Here is a 20,093-nt window from a genome sequence, read left to right on the forward strand (position 1 = left end):
AGAGGAAGTGGTTGAGGTTGGTACAATTGCAACATTTTAAAATGCATCTGTTGGGTATATGAAAAAGAAGGGTTTAGCAGGATCTGGGCCAAATGTTAGCAAGTGAGACTAGATCAATTTGGGATATCTGGTCAGCATGGATGAGTTGAACTATAAGGTCTGTTTCCTTGCTGTATAACTCTATCACTCTAATAAGGTTTTCTCTCATTCTTCTAACTTCCAATGAACTTGATTCGAAAACAATCAGAGGAGAAACTGTGCAGTTCCTGTTAGCCAGTTTGAACCGCCTGGAAACTTAAAATCCAGAGCTCTGACCAAGATCCAGAGCCCTGAATCCTTGACTGTGCTGTCCCTTTCCACATAGATGTTGCCAGACCAGCCTACCATTTTCTGCTTTTATTCTTGTGGGCAACACATCAGTCAAGCCAGAGGAAAGATTGTTTTTCTCTCTCTCTCTCTCTCTGGGAAGTATGGGAATGGGTTAATTATTTGGACAGAGTGAGGAGCTCCCTCCCACAGTCTCATGCAGAGGTTCAGTGTAAAAGCTGTTAGTGAGTGAGTGTTCAGCGACCTGGTGTGTTACCCCACAGCACCCTCTTCACAGCATCTGCCGCTTGAACAGGTAAAATTCTCAACATTTTCTCTGCAGCCCCATCTCTCTCTCTCTCTTTCCCCACCCCCCTCTCTGTTTGCTTCCCATTGAATAATCCCTGACTCGGGCTCTGACTGAGGTTCGCCTTTCAGCGTCTTTGAGTTTGGCCTCTCCCAGAGCGACGTCAGTGATTTTGTTTCCACCAAAAAGAAATGAAAGTTCTTGTCTAGCTCGAGGACAGGCTCGGGAGTTGCACTTCAACACCCAGTCCCGAACATCGCGTGACGTCCCAAGATAGCCCCAAATATCAAACCAAAAAAAGAGACGAGAATAATACCAAGCAAAAAGAAGCTTGCTTAATCTGCGTTTTTCAGCCAACTTTCTTTTTTTAAAAAGCTTGGGTTGTGGGGTAGGGATACTTTGCAAACATTTCCAGCATTTCATTACGGTAGTGCAAAGGTATTCAACCGCTAGGCTGTTGAATTGCATTTTGCTCTTGCCTTTAGATAGGAATTAAATGTAACTTTAACATTTTGTCTTGCAAAGTTATGCCCATAGTGGAATGCTGTGTAACGGTGAGCCACTGGTTTTGCTTCGGAAGAGTTTTTCTAAGGATCTATTCTGGGTTGTGGTAATGAGGGGGATGGAGATGGCGGGGGGGGGGGGGAGAGGATAGGGAACTGGAGTACGTGGCAGCCTCACTGCCTCCCCTCCCCAGTGCAGTTCACGTCTTCTGACCCAGGGCGATGTTGGAAACTGCACGTTTCCCTACACCGTGTGGTCCTACTTCCACATCTGCAGCACGAGGAAAAGCTGCCATTTGTGATCTTCACAACTGCTGCAAGGGCTACTTAATCCAAATGGAGGCGAGCCACGTTGCATCATTGCTTTTTTTCCCCCCTCCCCTCGCTCTTAATGTAGCTTTTCAGGCAACTAAACCTAATTTAATCAAGAGCTGGATCTAAATTAGCAACCCAGCATCCCTTTACCCCCGTCTTGTCTAGACTGATGTAGGATTGATATGTATTTCTGGTTTCCCTATATTTCTCATCCCAAGAAAGGGATTTGTTATGCACTTAATGATTTTGTGTCTCCAAAGCAATTGAGGTAATATTGTGTGCTGAAATTGTATTATTATTGCCATTCTTGAATGACCAACTTGATTTTGAACATTGTCCATTTTTTTGCTTTGGAAAACAATTTGCTTCTTTTAAGCAGGCAAAGAACTGCCTGATTATTGGAAAAAAAAATAACAGAACGATGCAGAGAGTCTGCCCTCCCAACTTTCTGCTAATTTGTAAATGCTTTGTGAGTGCATTTTGAAGGTTTATAAAAAAAAAACCCAGACACAGCAGAGATCCACATTTCAAGGATCAACAGATTTGCTGTTGGAATAAATAAGTGAGTTCCCGCAATGGTGGGGAGCTGACACACTGGTCTAGGGAACCCACAACTAAACAGCAAACACGTGAAATGTGCAAAGCGTCCAGCTAGGTAGCAGTATTAATGATTACTTTCTTTCTGAATAGATAGATGGTACAAAATAATTCTACAGTTTCTTTTCACTAAATCCCGCCCTATTTACTGTAAAATTGATTTTGCGGTGTCTTTTTCCTCTTTAGCTTTCACATTATTTTCCCTTTCAAGATTGTAATCCCATTGAGTTTATACCATAGCACGTTGTACGTTCCAGAGCCTGTTTGGATATTATTCTCTCAAATGCCTTTCTAGTTTAGATTTTAATAATGTGCCTGAATTCTCAACAATATCTCAAGAATGAGGATTAATTTAGATATAAATCTTAATCCATAGAAAGAAGTGGCTATGGTTAGTGTTATTGCTTCTAAATAAGTCTTTAGGTCAAGCAAATTATTCAACTTGACTGCTGTGAGAATTCTTATGCTGTGTCACATGGTTATGAGGTCAAACCCTAACATTTTAGCAGAGCTCTGAAGGAATTGCTATGACATTGGATGTGCTATCCTTCCATGAGCTGTTGAAACCAAGGCCCTGGCTTGATCAGATCAATGGTAAAGATTATATTGTGATGTTTTTGAAGGATTGCAGGGTATTTTCTCTGTCCTGCTAACATTTTGCCTTCAACAAACACTACCAAAACCAGAATACATATAGAGTACCTCAAATCTAATTATCGAAAAACCTGACACTTTTCACGTCAATTTTAATAGAGTAAAACTTTTTTTAAAAAAAGACAACTGGACAATTTGGCTAGGTCTTGCATTGGTGAGATGTGTGACTCCAGACTAGTTAGTGGCTTTGTGTACTGCTCCAGCCCATTCTGGACCCCACCCAACCTAGCTTAACCTGAAGTATTCACAGTCTGAACCACCTGATCCAAAATCCAGAAATATCCAAAATCCAGTATGGCCTTTCACTGAAGATTTTGTACTATACCCATAGGTGACTCCACTTCAAATAAATTGAGAAACACATTGTTCAGAAACATTGATAATGTCATAAGGCATTGTATAAATGCAGTTGAGAGTGTGGTGCTGGAACAGCATGGCAGGTCATGCAGCATCCGAGGAGCAGGAGAATCGATGTTTCGTGCAAAAGCCCTTCATTAGGCCCGAAACATCAACTCTCCTGCTCCTCAGATGCTGCCTGAACTGCTGTGCTTTTCGAGCACCACACTCTCGACTCTAATCTTCAGCATTTGCAGTCCTCACTTTTTCCTAATTGTATAAATACAGTTCTATCAAACTAAATTAATTAATGTTCGTCTTAATATTTCCACTTGTGTAACTCAGTTTGTATAGTTGGCTACAGTATTGTTTGAGGAGCTGCATCTGGGGAAAGATAGGAAACTTGTAAGACCTAAAGCCAGCCAAAGTATCATGTATCAGAGTTCCTTGAGTTCATTCATAACCTGTTTGGCAAAGGGCCGTTAGTCCAGACTGTATTAATTATTACTTAATTGGTTATTTTAAAGACAGAATCTTAACTTTTTATGTGTGCAGTTCATGTGAATACGATTTAACTCAGCTGGACTTGCTCTTGCAAGGATGTAATAAGAGACTTAAGTGATGACTAAAAGTGTAAGGACAGAAACGTTTTATTTAATTTTTTTAAAAATGATGTGTCGATCTGGGATGTTTCAGTGTGAAGAGGAAAGTATCAGAGAACAACTTAGCTTTAGGCTAGTTATGGTGCCTAGTCTCAGACTGGAATTGATGTGGAAACAGTCCATCAATCCACAATGACTGTACTTCAAAGTATTTTATCGGCTGCATGGGGTTTAGGGATGTCCTGGAGTCATGAAAGGAGCAATTTATTTGCAAGTCTTTGTTATTTATTTAATTAAACTACAAATGCTTATTGGTGAAATCACCAGAATGAAGTGTTAAAATTTTGAATACTTGTATTTGTGTACCACGTTATTATGCCAGTGATAAATCTGAAGATCTTTTGTTACAATTGAATACTATTGCAGTACACCCGTTATATAGTGAAGACTGGAGATATTCTGCACCAGCTAAGTCCCACAAACAGTAATGAAGTGGAAAACTTTTTAATCTGGTTAAAGTTTCCTTTAACTTGGTTGCACGTCCTTCGAACAAGAATACTGCCAAAAGGAAATGATAGGTTGAGTGAACTCGCAACTATTCCCGGTTGATGGTATTAAGCCATTTGAGCAGGTGGTCTGGTCACACTGGTGGGTGATGAAGTCAAATTACATAATATAGTGACAGAAGCATAAAGCATAACTTCAGGAAGGTAGAAGCAATGCTGCCCCAGACACAATATTTTCTAAATAGTGACTTTATAATTAACCCAAATTATACTGTTTTATTCAGAAGTATCGATTTATGTAGCAAATAAATACATATCTTCTCTTGAATCAATGTAATTATAGCTGCTTTAGTTCTCACTCGAGCATCTGTTTGTAATCTTGGAATAATTTTACACTGAAGTCCCTTTTTGGGAAAGTTTTGATATGGTCATGAGCTGTATGAAAAGAGGAACTGTAGTTTTCCATAGACCCACTCTTGGGTATTCAACATGCCGGCAAATATTCACAGAGACTTGGAGACCGGTTCAGTGCTAAAACTTAGAGGAAGTTGAAACTTAATGGGAGGGAGGACAGAAGAGAAAGGGTAAACCTAAGGACTTGGAGATTTAAAAAACTGTATCATACATAGATAGGAAGTCTAATTTATTAGAATCTGAAGCAGGATGATATTTCACTTTTAGAATATGTCACATTTGACATTAAATGAAGAGTCTGAAGAGTTTTGACTCAACACATAAACTCTGTTTTTATCTCTCCACAGTTGCTTCCATAACTGTTGAGTTTCCCCTAGCATTTTCTGCATTTTAATTCTTAGGATTCCTAATTCTTAGTTGTTGGAGCCCAAAATTTTTTATTTAAAGAAAAATTTTTTTTTCATTTCTCTTAACTATAAAAATAGCTTAACAGTGCTATACATTGTGTATGGAAGATGGATTTCTTGAGTTAAGCATTATGTTGTGATTCTGTCGGTCTCATTATACATATTGCCTTTTCAAATTAGTTTTTGCATGTTGCTTTGCATTGCTGTCTGTAGTTGGTTAGTCATTTTGACATGGAAAGCTTGAATATAAAGCTTCCAGTCAGCAAAATTATCTTGGGGCAATGCAAGGAGAAAGCAAAATAATAATTATTCAATTCGTTCTGCAAATTCTGCTCATTGTTTCTTTTTGCATTTTGATTGTGACTGTTGATGAGCTCAACAAATAAAAAGCTCCAGTTTTCAGGTATTAATGAGAAATACAGCAGTCTCAAAAATGTGAAATAAACACTGGATTAAAGTTTCATCTTTGCTTTTACATGCCAAGCTATTTTTCTGTTATCCAGTCAATTTCTGGAGTTAGGCTTTATCTAAACTAGAGCCAGGCTCCTGCAGAGGAATACAAAATTGAAATTTGGTCCTTGCTGGTAAAGAGATTAATAACAAAGTGTTTGAGCAGATAAGAATTTTTTAAAAATTCATAAGTTCAAAATTCAAGGTTTCCTCCAATTATTATACCTGAACTGCTATGATTGGATTAAATCTACGTAATTAAGTCTGAATTAAGTTTCCTATGTATATATGTGTATATATTTATACAAAGGTGTAGCTTAGTGCACTATTTTAGGACATTCTTTTCCTACTGATTTTTAATAAAAAGTCTTGCAATTCAGTAAAGCTTTTCATGACCTCTAGCATCTCAAAGTACTTATAACAATAAAATACTTTTGGAGCTTCAACACCATTCTAGTGTGGAAATGTTGGCAACCATTCTGCACATAGCAAGTTCTCACAAACAACACTGTGACAAAGACCAGGTAATTAACTTTTCTAATTTGGAAGATGGGATTTATACTGGCCCCACTCTTGCTGAAATCATGCCATGCAATCCTTTATACCACTTAGAGAACAAATGGGGGATTGGGGTCAGTATTTGATTTGAAAGGCAGCAGCCCTGAGTCAGCATTCCCTCAGTAACTTGATTTGTGTGTTTGAGTCTCGGAGAATGGAACCTGAAGGCCAGAAGATTTGTATCGCTGGAGATTGGATGTATTTTGAGGTTTAGGAATTAGAAATTTCCCTGAAACGTTATGATTTCTGATAGGGAAGATATATTTTATTTGTTGATCTTGGGTTGCTCTGCAAGGGTTTATGAAGGCTTTATGTTTGAGGGTCTTTTATGGACAGGAGTACATCACCTAAATCCTTAAAGGCAGACAAGTTCAGTTAAATCATTGCTGGTCTGTACCTAAATTCCATTGATTGTCCTTTGCTTCCTATCCCTGATGTCCTTTTCTAGTACGACAGTCTCTTTTGAAAATTTTACTTTGTACGTCATCCATTGCCTTTAGAAGGGGAGAAGGTACTTCATGTCTTCATTGCCCATTGTGTATAAAGTTGCATCCCGATTTCACTGCTGAGTGGCCAACCTCTCACCCTGAGATTTTGTCCCATTTTCCTAGTCTAGCCCAACAGATGAATCATTTTTCAGTATCCATCATGTTGGGTGAACAACTTGATCATTATCAGATTACCTGTCTCCTACCTAGCTGCAGATAGTACTGCACAGGTATGCAGTAGGGGACAGAGCTGATAAGGGAGGCCTGTACGTCAAAGAATTACACAGAAGGTGGCTATTCAGCCTAATTGGTCAGTGCTGATGTTTACACTCCAGATGACTGCCCTCCTATACTTTTTTTTTCTTCACTTAACTATAGAGTGTAGAAAATGGGAATAATAGTAGGCCATTTGATTCCCCCAGCCCTACACTATCATTCAACTAGATTTATCTTCCACCCCATCCAATTTTCTGCATTATCCCCATACCTCTTAATGTCTTTAGTATCCAGATCCATAACCCCATTAACAACTTTTCCTCTAGTCCTTTCTTGTACTCATGTTTCTCACTTGGGTCAGAGCTCCAGCAGATTCAAGAGAATATCTTACAGCATCTAGTCTTTCTGCTCACATTCCCACCCAGTACTGGTCTACATCCTCTCAAAATCATAGTGAAGCTTGTTTTCTGTTATATAGTGCCCATCCAAACTAAGTTTAACTTAGTTGACTCTTGATTTGCTCAGTGCCCCCTCAAAACATGAGCTGAGCACTCTCCAGTTTTTTTCTTAACTAACAGCTGTACTGTACAGCAGTAATCTTCTTCAGGTCAGAGTTGAAACCAGAGATTTAGCTGGTAAATGATCCAGTGGCACTACCCAAAGAGCAAACATTCCTCTCCATCCAAACCACACCAGGAACATACTTAACTGATCAGTCATCTCAAGGTAATTGGTAGGCTGTTGCTGTGTGCAAAATGGCTACTGCTTTATCAATCTGTAGCCAGTACTGTCAGCACTTGAGAATAATTTGCTGGATTTGAATCACGTTTTTTTTCTCATCTTTATCGAAATTGGTTCTAAAAAAACAACTTTGTGTGACTGAATGAAGTAACACTGATGCAGAGCGGTCTCCCTTTCGCGATAAGTGTCATACGATATGACCTGCAGACCAATGTGACTTTGTTTTATTGTGATACCAAACTGTAGAATTGATTTCACAGCTGTTGCTCTGCACAGTTGACACTTATTTGTGTAACTTTGATTTATTTGTCAGAAGTTTAACCTTCTTTTGATCTCTTTGCTATTAGATGCTTACTATCAGACCAACAGATGTATATAAAATGCTGATGGCATTCTGCAACATTTTCACAAGCCCTATTCTTTAATATTGATTTTTGATTATAAAAATCTATTATAAATAACTTCTGTACTAAGATTGGTACACGATGCATTTTAATATAAGGTGCATTGCTTCTAGCTTACTCATTAAAAAGGTAATTCAGAAATACCTTGCAAATTTTAAAAATTCATTCGTGGGACGTGGGTGTTGCTGACTGGTTAGCATTTTCATTGCCCGTTCTTAGTTGCCCATGAGAAGGTGATGGTGAGCTGCCATCTTGAACCACTGAGTGCACCCACTAAGGGTTGACCACAATGCTGTTAGCGAGGAGAATCCAGCAGTTTGACCTAGTGACGATGAAACAACAGCAATATATTTCCAAGTCAGGATAGTGAGTGGCTTGGCTAGAACTTTGTAGGTGGTGGTGTTCCCATGTATTTGCTCTCTTTGTTATTCTAGATGGAAGTGGCTGTGGGTTTGGAAGGTGCTGTCTGAGGATCTTTGAATTTTTGAATGGCACCTTGTCAATAGTACACATTGTTGCCACTGCGCTTTGGTGATGAAGACACTAGATGTTTGTGGATGTAGTGCCAATCCAGTGTGCTGCTTTGTCCTGGATGGTGTTAAGCTTCTTGAGTGTTGTTGGAGCTACACACCATCCAGGCAAGTGAGGTTTATCCCAGCACAGTTCTGACTTCTGACTTGTAGATGATGGACAGGATTGGGGAGTCAGGAGATGAGTTAACCTGCCACAGTATTCCTAGCCTCTGACCTGCTCTTGCAGCCACTGTGTTTATGTAGTGAGTCCAGTTGAGTATCTGGTCAATGATAACCCCTTGGATGTTGATAATCAGGGATTCAGTGATGGTAAAGGGTGGTGATTAGATTGACCATCTCCAACAAAATAACAATGTCTGGCATTTGTGGGGCATGAATGTTACTTAGTACTTGTCAGCCCAAGCCTGGATATTGTCCACATCTTGTTGCATTTGAACATCGACTGCTTCAGTATCTGAGGAGTCACAAATGGTGCTGAACATTATACAACCATCAGCAAATGTCTCCACTTCTGAACTAATGATGGAAAGAAGGTAATTGATGAAACAGCTGAAGATGATTGGGCCTTGGACACTACCCTGAGGAACTCCTGCAGAGATATCCTGGAAATGGCTGACCTCCAACAACCACAGCCATCTTTCTATATGCCAGGAATTACTCCAACCAGTGGAGAGTTTGTCCAGTTTGATTCCAGTTTTGCTAGGGCTCCACAATCTGTCGTATATGGCCTTTATCTCAATGGGCTGTCACTCTCACCTCACCTCCATGTTTGAACCAAGGCTGTAATGAGGTCAGGAGCTGAGTGGCCCTGGCAGAACCCAAACTGGGCTTCACTGAGCAGAAATACATTTAGTGTCATAGAGTTATACAACACAGAAATAGACCCTTCTGTCCAACTTGCCTGTGTCGACTAGATATCCTAAACTGATGTAATCCCATTTGCCAGCATTTGGCCCATGTCCCTCTAAACCCTTCCTATTCATGTATCTATCCAGATGCCTTTTAAATGTAATTGTACCTTCCTCCACCACCACCTCTGGCAGCACATTCCATATGCACATCACCCTCTGCATGAAAATGTTGCCCTCATCTCGCATTCAAATCTTTCTCCTCTTACCTTAAACCTATGTCCTCTAGCTTTGGACTTCCCTACCCTGGGTAAAAGACCTTGGCTATTTACCCTAGCTATGCTCCTCATAACTTTATCAACCTCCTCAGCATCCAGTACTCCAGGGTACAAAAACCTCGGCTGTTTCAGACCCTCTCTATTGCTCAGACCCTCCAATGCTGGCACCATCTTTATAAATCTTTTCTGAACCAGTTCAAGTTTAACAGCATCTTTCCTATTCAAGGAGACCAGAATGTTTCATTTGCAGTGGCTATTTCCTGGTGAAAGAGAATTCAAGTTGTTTCTGCTCAGCAACATTTTGTATTTCATAGATTCAATTAAATTAATTTCCACTTGAATGAATGTTGTTACCAGTTTATTAAGTAACATTCTCATCACACAAGTGCCAGACAATGTCCATCTCTAACAATTGCCCCTTGACATTCAACAGCATTACCATCATTGAATACCCAACTATCAATGTTGTGGATGATATTATTAATAACTGGACTAGCCATTTTAAATAATGATTTTTTAAAAAATCAGTCCATCAAATGCAGGTCTTTGTGAATTCTCTGTTCTTTTGTGGAAACGTCAGTTTAACAATACTGTGCAAATCCTTGTGCCGTATGGCCACCCCATGAAATAATGTATCGTATTTCTGCTAAGAATCTAGCAATAAAGAGTTTATTGAGAAAAAAAAATCAGTATTGGATGGATTAATAAAACCTAGCTTTTTCAAATTTGCTTGTGGGATCTTTTGTCAAATGTGACCTCTTTGACCATTGCATAGAACACTGCAAAAAACAAAGGAAACTGTATAACATCCGTTCAGAGGGAGATCTTGTGTCCAATGTGCCCTTGCCATATTCACGCAAGAACATTACGAAAGTTAACATTCTCTTTCTCCATACCTTCTATCGTGCTGTGCTTCAAATCCTTATCTAAACTTCTCTTAAAAGGAGGGACAGGACATTTCACATAATTGAAGCTCTGAGTGTTGTATTACAAAAGATCATGTTATTACCTAGGCTCAGTTGAGATATTGCGATTAATCAAAGCTGTATTCTGTAATGTTCCAGAGTTCTGTGAAGCATGCTGTACTAGACTGAGAATGAGAGAAATCCCTTGGAAGGTTTGTGAAATTCCAGTGTTACAAAACTGCGTTCTCACTTCCCTCAACCCTGGTCCCAAGTGTGCAGTTTTGGCAGAAAACGAGCAGATTTTTTTTTCTTCACAGTTAACCCCACCTCCTTACCCACGTGTTCATTGCTAATTGGAGACTAAACAAATGAGCATTGCAGGATATGGAAGAGAGGAGTGGCCTTGTGCTGAAGGGATCCCAAGGGATGAGAGGCATGATTTCTGTATCAATTCTCTTCTGTTGTACAGTGCAGAACTATTCAATAGGTGAAGACATAAGAGTACTAACTGAGAATGTGTCACCACTGCACTGTTGTATGAACAGAGCCAAACTATTTAGAACTTTAATTTGTAGCAATTGGTTGATTTGAGAGAGAGAAGAACATTGTTTCTTTGCATGTAGCCCATTGCTGCTTTGATTTCATTTGTTGTACTGGTATGCTCGCATTGGAATTAGTTCTGTCCTGCATTCCACCGAGATTAAGGTCTGTTCAACACCGTATCAGTGGAATGTCTAAAAGAGAGCACACTGTGTTATATGACAAAAATAAAGTGTTACGAAGCTGGAGATCTGAAATAAACGCTCAGGACATCTGGCTGATTAGATTTGAGAGTTTGCTTCACAATGTTAATAATTTATGAAAGCAAAATACTGCAGATGCTGGAAATTAGAAACAGAAATGGGAAAAGAAAGAGACTTGCATTAATATAGTACTGTTCCCAACTGCTGATGACACAGAACACTTTTCTAGCCAACTAAATGTTGTTGAAGTGCAGTGTCTGTTGTAATCTAGGAAACACGGCAGTAGGTTTGCTCACAGAAGCTCCCAAAAGCAGAAATGTGACAATGACTGGATATTTATTTCTCTTTTAGTTCACTTGGTTGAGTGAAAGATATTGGCCAGGGCATCAGGGTGAACTCCACAGCTGCACTTTGGGCTAGTGCTGTGGAATCTTTTACATTAATTTGAGAGGCCAGGTGTAGCCATGATTTAAAGTCTCATCTGAAAGTTGGTGCCTCCAACAGTGCTCAGGTACCCCTTTGAGCTGCGTTGGAGGGTCAACATTTAATTTTTGTGCTCAAGTCCTGAGCTTGGACATGACCCCCCCCCCCCCCCCCCCCCCAGCACACACTCAGCCACGAACATATTGATAGCGGTCTCCCTTGTCATCATGTCTTGCATTCTGCAGTTTTCCTCCCAAATGTACAGGTCTTAGCTTTTCAAATGGTTGACTAGCTCACTCCCCCATTGCTGCTTTATTTCTGCTTCCTCACATGGTAAGTGACCTCAGACATTTCCAACATTAAAGGCGTAATACAAATGCAGTTTGTTAACTGCAAAACCACAGTTTCTTTAGGTGCTAAGATCAATCGTGGCTTTTCTAATTCTCAATGACTTCATGGGCCATGTAATTGCTGATATAAGTCCAATCATTCACGACTCAAATAGACTAATAGCCTGGTAACTGCTGCTGTCAATGGTAATGGATCATTTAAAATGAATGATTTAACTCCTGAATTAAAATAATAACAAAGAACATCAGATGAACACCTTAATGGTGGCAAATTTCTTTGAGAATACTGATGTAGAGCATGTGCAGTACACAAATAGATTTGTGTACTGCACATCCTCTACATCAGTATTCTCAGATTGCACAGAAAATGACAGTTTGAGTTTTTGATATATTTTACTGGTACCTCACTATTGCTCCCTTCCAAGGTATGACTTTAAAAAAAATTCCAAATGGATGAATGGGCCTTAGGGAGTAATGGTGCTGAAGGCATTGTATCTGATCTAGACAAATAAAGCTTGCCAAATATTTTGATGTAATTACTGATCATTTCAGTTGCAGAAGAGAGAAGATAATGCAGAGTTTAGTTGCAAAAGTTGAGGAATATGAGAAACACATGGTCCCAAGAAAGAATGGAATTGGACCATTTTAGCAGTCAAAAAGAAAAACGGTAGATATTTAACAAAAGAAGAAGGCTAAACTACGGGGTGATGTAGAATGTGTTTGAATTTTGAGACCAGTTTGATTGTCTGTGATGCTTCAGTTTTTGTTTCTAATTCATAATTCAATCCTCTTTTCTTTCCAAGCCAATGACGACTTCATTGGTAAGATTTTGACACGTTAAAGGGTCTGCATATGTCGAAACGTATATGTGAGACAGCATTCATTGAAGTTCTGTACTTAAAAATATCCATGTCGGCATACAGTAGGTAGCCCGATTCTGACAGCCTTAGACTTCTGCTGAGTGTTTACAATGATAAAACAAAACTGTTCCTGCTTGTGAACAGATTGGGACAGATTTAAATCCTTTGGCAAAGGGAGCAAAGATGAGATAATACAAATTTTCTTCACAGATAGCAAGATTTAGTGTATGGAATACACTGCCTGAATAGTGTAGTGGAGGCAGCTTCAATTGAGTCATTCAAGACGACATGGTTATCTAATAAGAAGCGATCGCCTTCTGCACCATTACAGTTCTGTGAAGCTGGTCTTGCAACTTATTGTTGTCTGTGGGATCATGCTCTGCACAAGATGACCAGCCCCAACCAGCTGCATGGAAATATTTACCTAAAGCAAATGCAGGCCTGCAGATTTGAGAGAGATGTATCGAAGCATTAAATAAATATGACTGCAATCTTTCTATCACAGTTGCTGCATGCTAGCAGGCAGATTTACAAGCAAGAAACCACAAGCAGGAGGGGTGTGTTACAACAGGCGTTCATATGCACAGAACAGCACATGATACAACACTTGTTGCAAGACTGCACTTTCTGAATCACAGATCTGATTAGGCTGTAAAGAGAGAAGCAGCTGCAGTGGACCACAGCTTTTGTACACGCTGTATTTAGTCATCATGTATACAGATAGTTAAACTATCCATGTAATTCTTCCTCACTAAATGTGTTAACAAGTAACTTCATGTCCTGCACTCAGAATTCAGGGCATAAATGAGTAATGCAGCAATCCAGTCATTTTAAACATTACTGGATTATGACAGGCACAGTAAGCAGGTCAGGATATTTGGTTTTGTTTTGATCTGGGAGCAGAAGAATCAAGTCATCTCGGGGACCAGTCAACCCAACAGAAGTGTTCACTAGTCTTTGGGCCTACCATGTCACGAGAACTTGCATAGAAGTCCTAAAATTGTTAGATCTGAGCAAGCTTAGACCAGAATTGAAAAAGATTTATGCCATCAGGCTCAGGAAGTCGTAGGGAGTCTGATTCATGAAGGAATTGTATAAACATATCTGAGCTATACAGTTAAAAGGAACTTGGAGGAGTCAGTTAAGTAAAGATTTAAAAGCTGAAATGAAACTGATATTTCTCTGGAATTGAGTATCTATAAAAGGATTGAAACTTTGTATTGTAGTACAAATACATTTAGGGACTGAGAGAAACTGGGATAAGGAGCTATTTTGGACATTTCTGGTTTGATGACGGCTTATCATGTGATTAATTGAAATCAAAAAGTCAAATGATCAGAGAATTGTGAATTGTTTATTGGGAAAACATTTAATAAGCTTTGTGTACATTAATAAGCTTTAAAGAGAGAAAAGAAGTGGGTGTTAAGGCTCTTGATTAATTAGGACCCACAAACTTGGGAAAATCTCTAGGAACTGTGCTGTTTTTTTGTATCGCAAGAGTCTCTGGATTGAAGTTGCTATTTGTTTTCATAGATGTGGGCAATTGTTGGAGAAGCTTATGGGGAAAAGCAGGACTTGCTCTCCAGTCAGCAAGTGACAAACTAGGGCCAGCTGAAAGATGCTAGTGAAGTATTTATGAAATCCGATAAAGTTTAAATACCAGGGTTCCCAATTGCTTTCCATCTGAATGTGAAATCTGGTCTGATGATATTCCACCATTTTGTGACTATCAGCAATTTGACCTTGTTGAAGGAAATCAAAGGAACTATGAGAAGTCAACTTCTTGTGCACAGCATGATCTAACAAATAGCAATAAATTGCAAGACCAATTTCACAGAATCACAGGATTGTAGCGGTGCAGAAGATGGTAATTTTGCATATTGCTTCTATTTCAGTATCCAATGCCTTCCTGAATGGCTCAATTGAATATGCCCCCACCACACTTTTTTCAGGCAGTGTATTCCATACCCTAAATCTTGTGTGTGAGGAAAATTCTTTCTCACTTCATCTTTGCTTCTTTTGCAAAACAATTTAAAACTGTGTCACCTTTGGTACTCGATCTGTTCACAATTATTTTATAATTCATGGCATGAGGGCATTTCTGGCTAAGTCAGCACTTGTTGCCCATTCTTAATTGTCCGGGGTGGGATGGGAGCAGAGTACTTCCCTGCTCCTGTACTCTGTGGCCTTATTTATGAAGCTAAGAATACTATATCTTTATTAATGTTCTCTTTTTAATGATTTATGTACATACACACCCAGGTCTGCCTACTCCTGCACTCCCTCTAGAATAGCACCCTTTGTTTTGTGTTGGCAATACCAAACTGCATCAGTTTCCACACCTAAATAGATTAATAGGGCTCCCTGTTTTTATTTTCCTTTCACTAGTATTTGTTTTTTGAAAGGGCTGTTTAATATCCACTCAAAATGACCAGAGATGGCCTCCATTTAACATTTGTGCATGAAGTTTGTAGCATCAGTAATGCAGCAAACGTTACAAGTTGTGAGCTTAAATTATTAACTGAGGTTCTTCTGTGGAATTTTATGGGAAACAGATTAACCAGACTGTAGTGAAGTCTGTTAATCCCAAAATACAATTAATAACCTTTTTCCTTTGCCTGTTAAGCAGGATGTTTCCTCATTTCAATACAGACTCTGCTAACATGTTCAAGTAACATGTTTATTGGGTCCAAGGAAAAAATGTCATAAATTGAATTAAATCAGTATCCTGACTCTCATTTTGAGAAACATTTGTATAACTTTAAGGTAATTAATAAAGGAATGAAGGGGCAACATGTGAAATAAAGCATTTATGTAATTGTTAACTAAAAGCAGCAGAGGTGTAGTCTCTGAAGTCTACAATGAGGATGAGTTGGATAACACACAAAACTAATGAAGAAGACAGGCACACATGAAGAAGTTTTGCACATGATCATCAAAATACTGCTACAATCATTTGGACACATACTTCTGAGAAAGAACCCAGAACATCTGGTAGTAACTGATAATGTTGAGGGTAGCAAATAAAGAGGAAGGAAGAATTACTCTGACACTTTAAGAAACCAGCACGGGTATTAGATTTGGGAACAAAACCAAAATGTTGGTTGCTGTCAGGGACCATGAATGTTGGAGAGTCGTGATTGTGAACAGTGTCAAAGATAACAAATAGAATGATCTGAAATGACCTGCCTAAAACAATGGTAAAGCAGCTTAATTAATAACTTTTTGAAGGAAATTTAATAAATACTTAGCTGGGAAAATTTGCAAAGCTGTGACAAAAGACTGTGGAAGTGGGACCAATTAGATAGCCAATTGAGCAGAATGACCTCCTCATCTTGTACCATTCTGTGATTTCTAGTTGTTAAAATAAGCAATATCACTGATGCTGTTTATTTTTGTACTCTCAAAAAGATGGAGAGAAATGCTTTTGTAAACTTTCATTCTTTTGTGTACAAAAATAACATCCTTACTTGCAACTTATTCATGTTAACCATTATTCTGATTTGTTCAGTTTTTGGAAATGATTAAGCATTTACCCCTCCCATTTTGTTTGCTTATTTTATCTATTGTAGAGCACCAGTAAAGTGTCCAGTTGCCAAGCCATGGCATGTATAAAGATTTGGTGCATATTGGGACTAGGAGTCCTGGTTTCTCTCACTCGGGCTCATAATGATTTCTTCACATCTATTGGTAAGTGCCATTTTCCTGTTTGGATTGAATAGTTTTTTTTTAAACGGAATTATTACTTGACTAATAATACCTGTACTCCAGTCATGTGTTACAGGAAAGTGCTGAAAACTTGTGTGTGTTGATCTTTCCTTTATACTTTATCTGAAGAACTTGCATTTTAATGTAACTGTCCCAATGTTTTTATAAGCTATGCGCAAGATGAGAGAATCCTTGATCCAAAAGCAAAACAATTGCCTGTGTGATCTGAGAAAGGCTAGACCTCTGAATTTAAAGCACTTTCTATCCTAGCAATAAGACAAAATAAATTCACCATTGTAAAAAAAATGTTATTTTGTAACCCTCTATATCATCTGGATTGACTTGTCAAATGGTAGGGGATTCCCTGAATTGAATCTTGCACACTTTCTGTTACAACATGGTATTGGAAGCAGCCAGGGGACAAGTTGTATGTTTGTAATTAAATGACTTGGGATGGCACAAGCTTCAAAGTGTTGACACCAGCGTGGTGTGTGATGGAAACAACATTACTGGGACCCAACCTTATCCCACTCTCATGATGCAATAATTATTCTGTTAGTCTCGGGCAAAGCAAAATCTGTGTTTGCGGATTTGTCAAATTCTGGAAATTAATCACCAGAACAAATTTTATCAAATGGAGACATCTACCCCACTATTGTTTCATTCCCATTTTTTGAAATTCTGTTGATTTAAAGGCCAAATATTGATATCTAGGCTTTACTGGGTGAGAATTATAAAGATAACAATAATGCACCCAGTCCATTATGACGATGGCTTTGAAGCTATATTCTTTTAGAAGATTTCCTCATCTCCTGTGGGTAGTAAGCTCATTGATTGCACAATTAATCTATTTACCATTGCCTAATGCAATGATTAGGATGGTAGACAGTGAATCATGTAGGTCTTTGTGTGTTCCTGTTAACTTCAAAGCAGAGGCGTACCAAAACTTCCAAAGTATTATTTGATTGTGAACAGGGATACAGTGGTATTATTCCACATGTTTGTTCCAAATGAGAAATAATTTTAGGTTTGGCAGGGTGAGAAGCCATGTGAAAATCAAAAACAAATCTTTGAATTCTTCTGTTTGTAAGTGGGAGCAGCAGTGCTTTGGCAAGCAACCCGGAGAGTGTGGTAGGTTGAATATATATGCAGAGGCGAAAGGGCTTTTGTCAGAGACATCGATTTTCCTGCTCCTCAGATGCTGCCTGACCGGCTGTGGTTTTCCAACACAGCACTAATCTTGACTCTGAACATGCATGCAGTCAATTCCTTTTCACTTCTCCTACTGTTTTAGTTTAAGAATGTACTTTTTGCACCTTTCAAAAATACATTAATGTAACCAGTTTCCAAAGTGATTTGATACAAATGTTTTAGCACATAGATTTCTTACAAAATTGTGTTAACTTTCTTTGTTCATGAAATTCCTCTTTTATGAAAAGCGTCTTGAATAAATCTGTTTTGCTTGTTGTTGGGCAGGCCAGATGACTGATTTGTTGTACACCGAGAAAGATCTGGTGACTTCATTGAAAGATTACATCAAAGCGGAAGAGAGCAAACTGGGTGAAATCAAACGGTAACCAAGTTTCTTGGAATTAATAGCAGTTAACTGTTACTTTTTTCTGTTCTTTTCTCTGACCCTTCATGTGCCTGATCTGTTTGTGCAGTAAATAATTGTGATCTGCATTAATGTATAATGATAACAGTAAAGGATTAATTAGTTCTGAACATTAATTTCTTCTCAATCAAACTAGATGGGCAGAAAAATTGGATCAACTTATTGAGACAGCGACAAAAGATCCAGAGGGTTTCCTAGGGCACCCTGTGAATGCTTTTAAATTGATGAAACGACTGAACACAGAATGGATGGAGCTGGAGAACTTGGTCCTCAAAGACATGTCAGATGGTCAGTGGTGAATCAACATTTTTCTGAGTAGATAGATTAACAACATCCAATTTCCCCACTTCCTCTTGCTCTTTACTGCATCACTCATTTGCCCTGGCAATTTCCTCAACTATTCCCCATTCCCAGTATCTGGAAGGGCTGGGCAAGCCAACTCATGAATCACTTAACAAACACTGCACCTTAGAAAAAAATCCTTAACACTTTCTCCTTCAGATAACCTGTGCGCAGTAGGAACAGAAAAACTCATTGACAAAATCTAAAGTATGAAAATCAATTGCTTTTTAAATACTTGTGTTTATCTTACAAATTGCAGCACCATGGCTCAGTGGTCAGCACTGCTGCCTCACAGCATCAGGGTCCACTCGTCCAACTCCACCCTCAGGCGACTGTGTGGAGTTTGCACATTCTCCTGTGTCTGTGTGGATTTCCTCCCACTGTCCAGAGATGTGCACATTAAGTGGTTGGCCATGCTAAATTGCTTAGAGTATTCAAGGATGTTTGCTGATTGGTGGGTTAGCCGTGGGAAAGGTGGGGATAGGGTAAGGAGAGTGGGTCTGGGTGGGATGCTTTTTAGAGGGTCAGTATGGGCCAAATGACCTGCTGTCACATGGTAGGGATTCTATGAAATCTGCTAAAAGAGTTGATTTCATGTAAAATATAAGCCTGGGGGGCTATAAATATTGTCAATAGCAATTTTTGTTCTCCTTGTAAGTACAATGTTCACTTTTTTTTAAAACAAGTATGTTCTCGTGCCAGCTAATACTGGTAAACATTGAAGCAGCTGGCAAATTAGCCATAGGGTTTTTTTTTTAAATGCTCCACATTTTTAAAAAAATTATTTGGCATTACGTCATGATTCCACAGCTGGAATCAGTAGCTTGGAACATCACAGGCAGTTCTGACCTCCAGTTTCATAGTGTAACTGCAGCATTGCATCCAATACCATGTGCTCTTGGAAGCTTGTTTTCCATGTTTGATCCACACATCTTGTTTTGATTAAAAATAAGTAGCATATTGTTTCAGGTGTGTGCACATGTGTTGGTTAGTACTTTGGGACTTCCTTTTGCCTGCCAATGTTCCTGCAGAAAAGAGATCCTCATGGCTGACCTACCACCAGTGATGCACTCTCTTCAGCATGGTGATGAATGCTCCCTGCCCAATATCCGCAAACCTGCCCTTCGCTTAGTATCTCTATCTCTCTCTGCTTGATGTGGTGATGTCGATGTTGGATTGGGGTGGACAAACTCAGAAATCAGGTGACACCAGGTTCTAGTCCAACGGGTTTATTTGAAATCATAAGCTTTTGTAGCGCTGCTCCTTCGTCAGAAGTAATTTACTTCACCTGTTGAAGGGGCAACACTCCAAAAGCTTGTGATTTCAAATAAACCTGATGGACTACAACCTAATGTTGTCTAACTTCTGAGTTTGTCCACCCCAGTCCAACACCGGCACCTCCACATCATGGTTTGAGAAGACCCTTAGATATGTGTGTCCAGGATCTCACTATTCTTGACTCATAGCTTATGACTTTTAGAATGTGTGTGTCATAGAAAACAAAAGTGGTGATAAAAGGTTATTTTTATGAGGTGTGTTCAGCATTTACTGATTCAATAATGATTATATTTAAAGAATTCTCGTCCAAAACTGAATTGTTCTTTGTCTGGACCCGAAGGAGAGCACATTCTAGAAACTAATAAGATTTAAATTTAGGGAATCTGCAACTTTGTTTTGTGTCACT

At 39.0% G+C, this 20,093-nt stretch overlaps 1 protein-coding gene across 5 annotated transcripts in view; it reads left to right on the forward strand.

Moving 5' to 3' along the window:
* The window catches only part of LOC122541907 (prolyl 4-hydroxylase subunit alpha-1-like), an 81,516-nt gene that overhangs the window by 16,623 nt on the left and 44,800 nt on the right, over window positions 1-20,093 (forward strand). For 4 of the 5 annotated variants that reach the window (XM_043679106.1, XM_043679108.1, XM_043679107.1 and 1 more), the window contains exons 2-4: window positions 16,317-16,434; window positions 17,929-18,025; window positions 18,204-18,355. In XM_043679106.1, the coding sequence (XP_043535041.1) occupies window positions 16,317-16,434; window positions 17,929-18,025; window positions 18,204-18,355 (367 nt within the window). Of the gene's footprint in view, window positions 1-517; window positions 623-16,316; window positions 16,435-17,928; window positions 18,026-18,203; window positions 18,356-20,093 lie in introns of those variants that run through there. The other variant, XM_043679110.1, reaches the window with a different exon arrangement.

This window comes from Chiloscyllium plagiosum, chromosome 38, assembly GCF_004010195.1.
Source record: "Chiloscyllium plagiosum isolate BGI_BamShark_2017 chromosome 38, ASM401019v2, whole genome shotgun sequence".
Lineage (NCBI taxonomy): Eukaryota > Metazoa > Chordata > Chondrichthyes > Orectolobiformes > Hemiscylliidae > Chiloscyllium > Chiloscyllium plagiosum.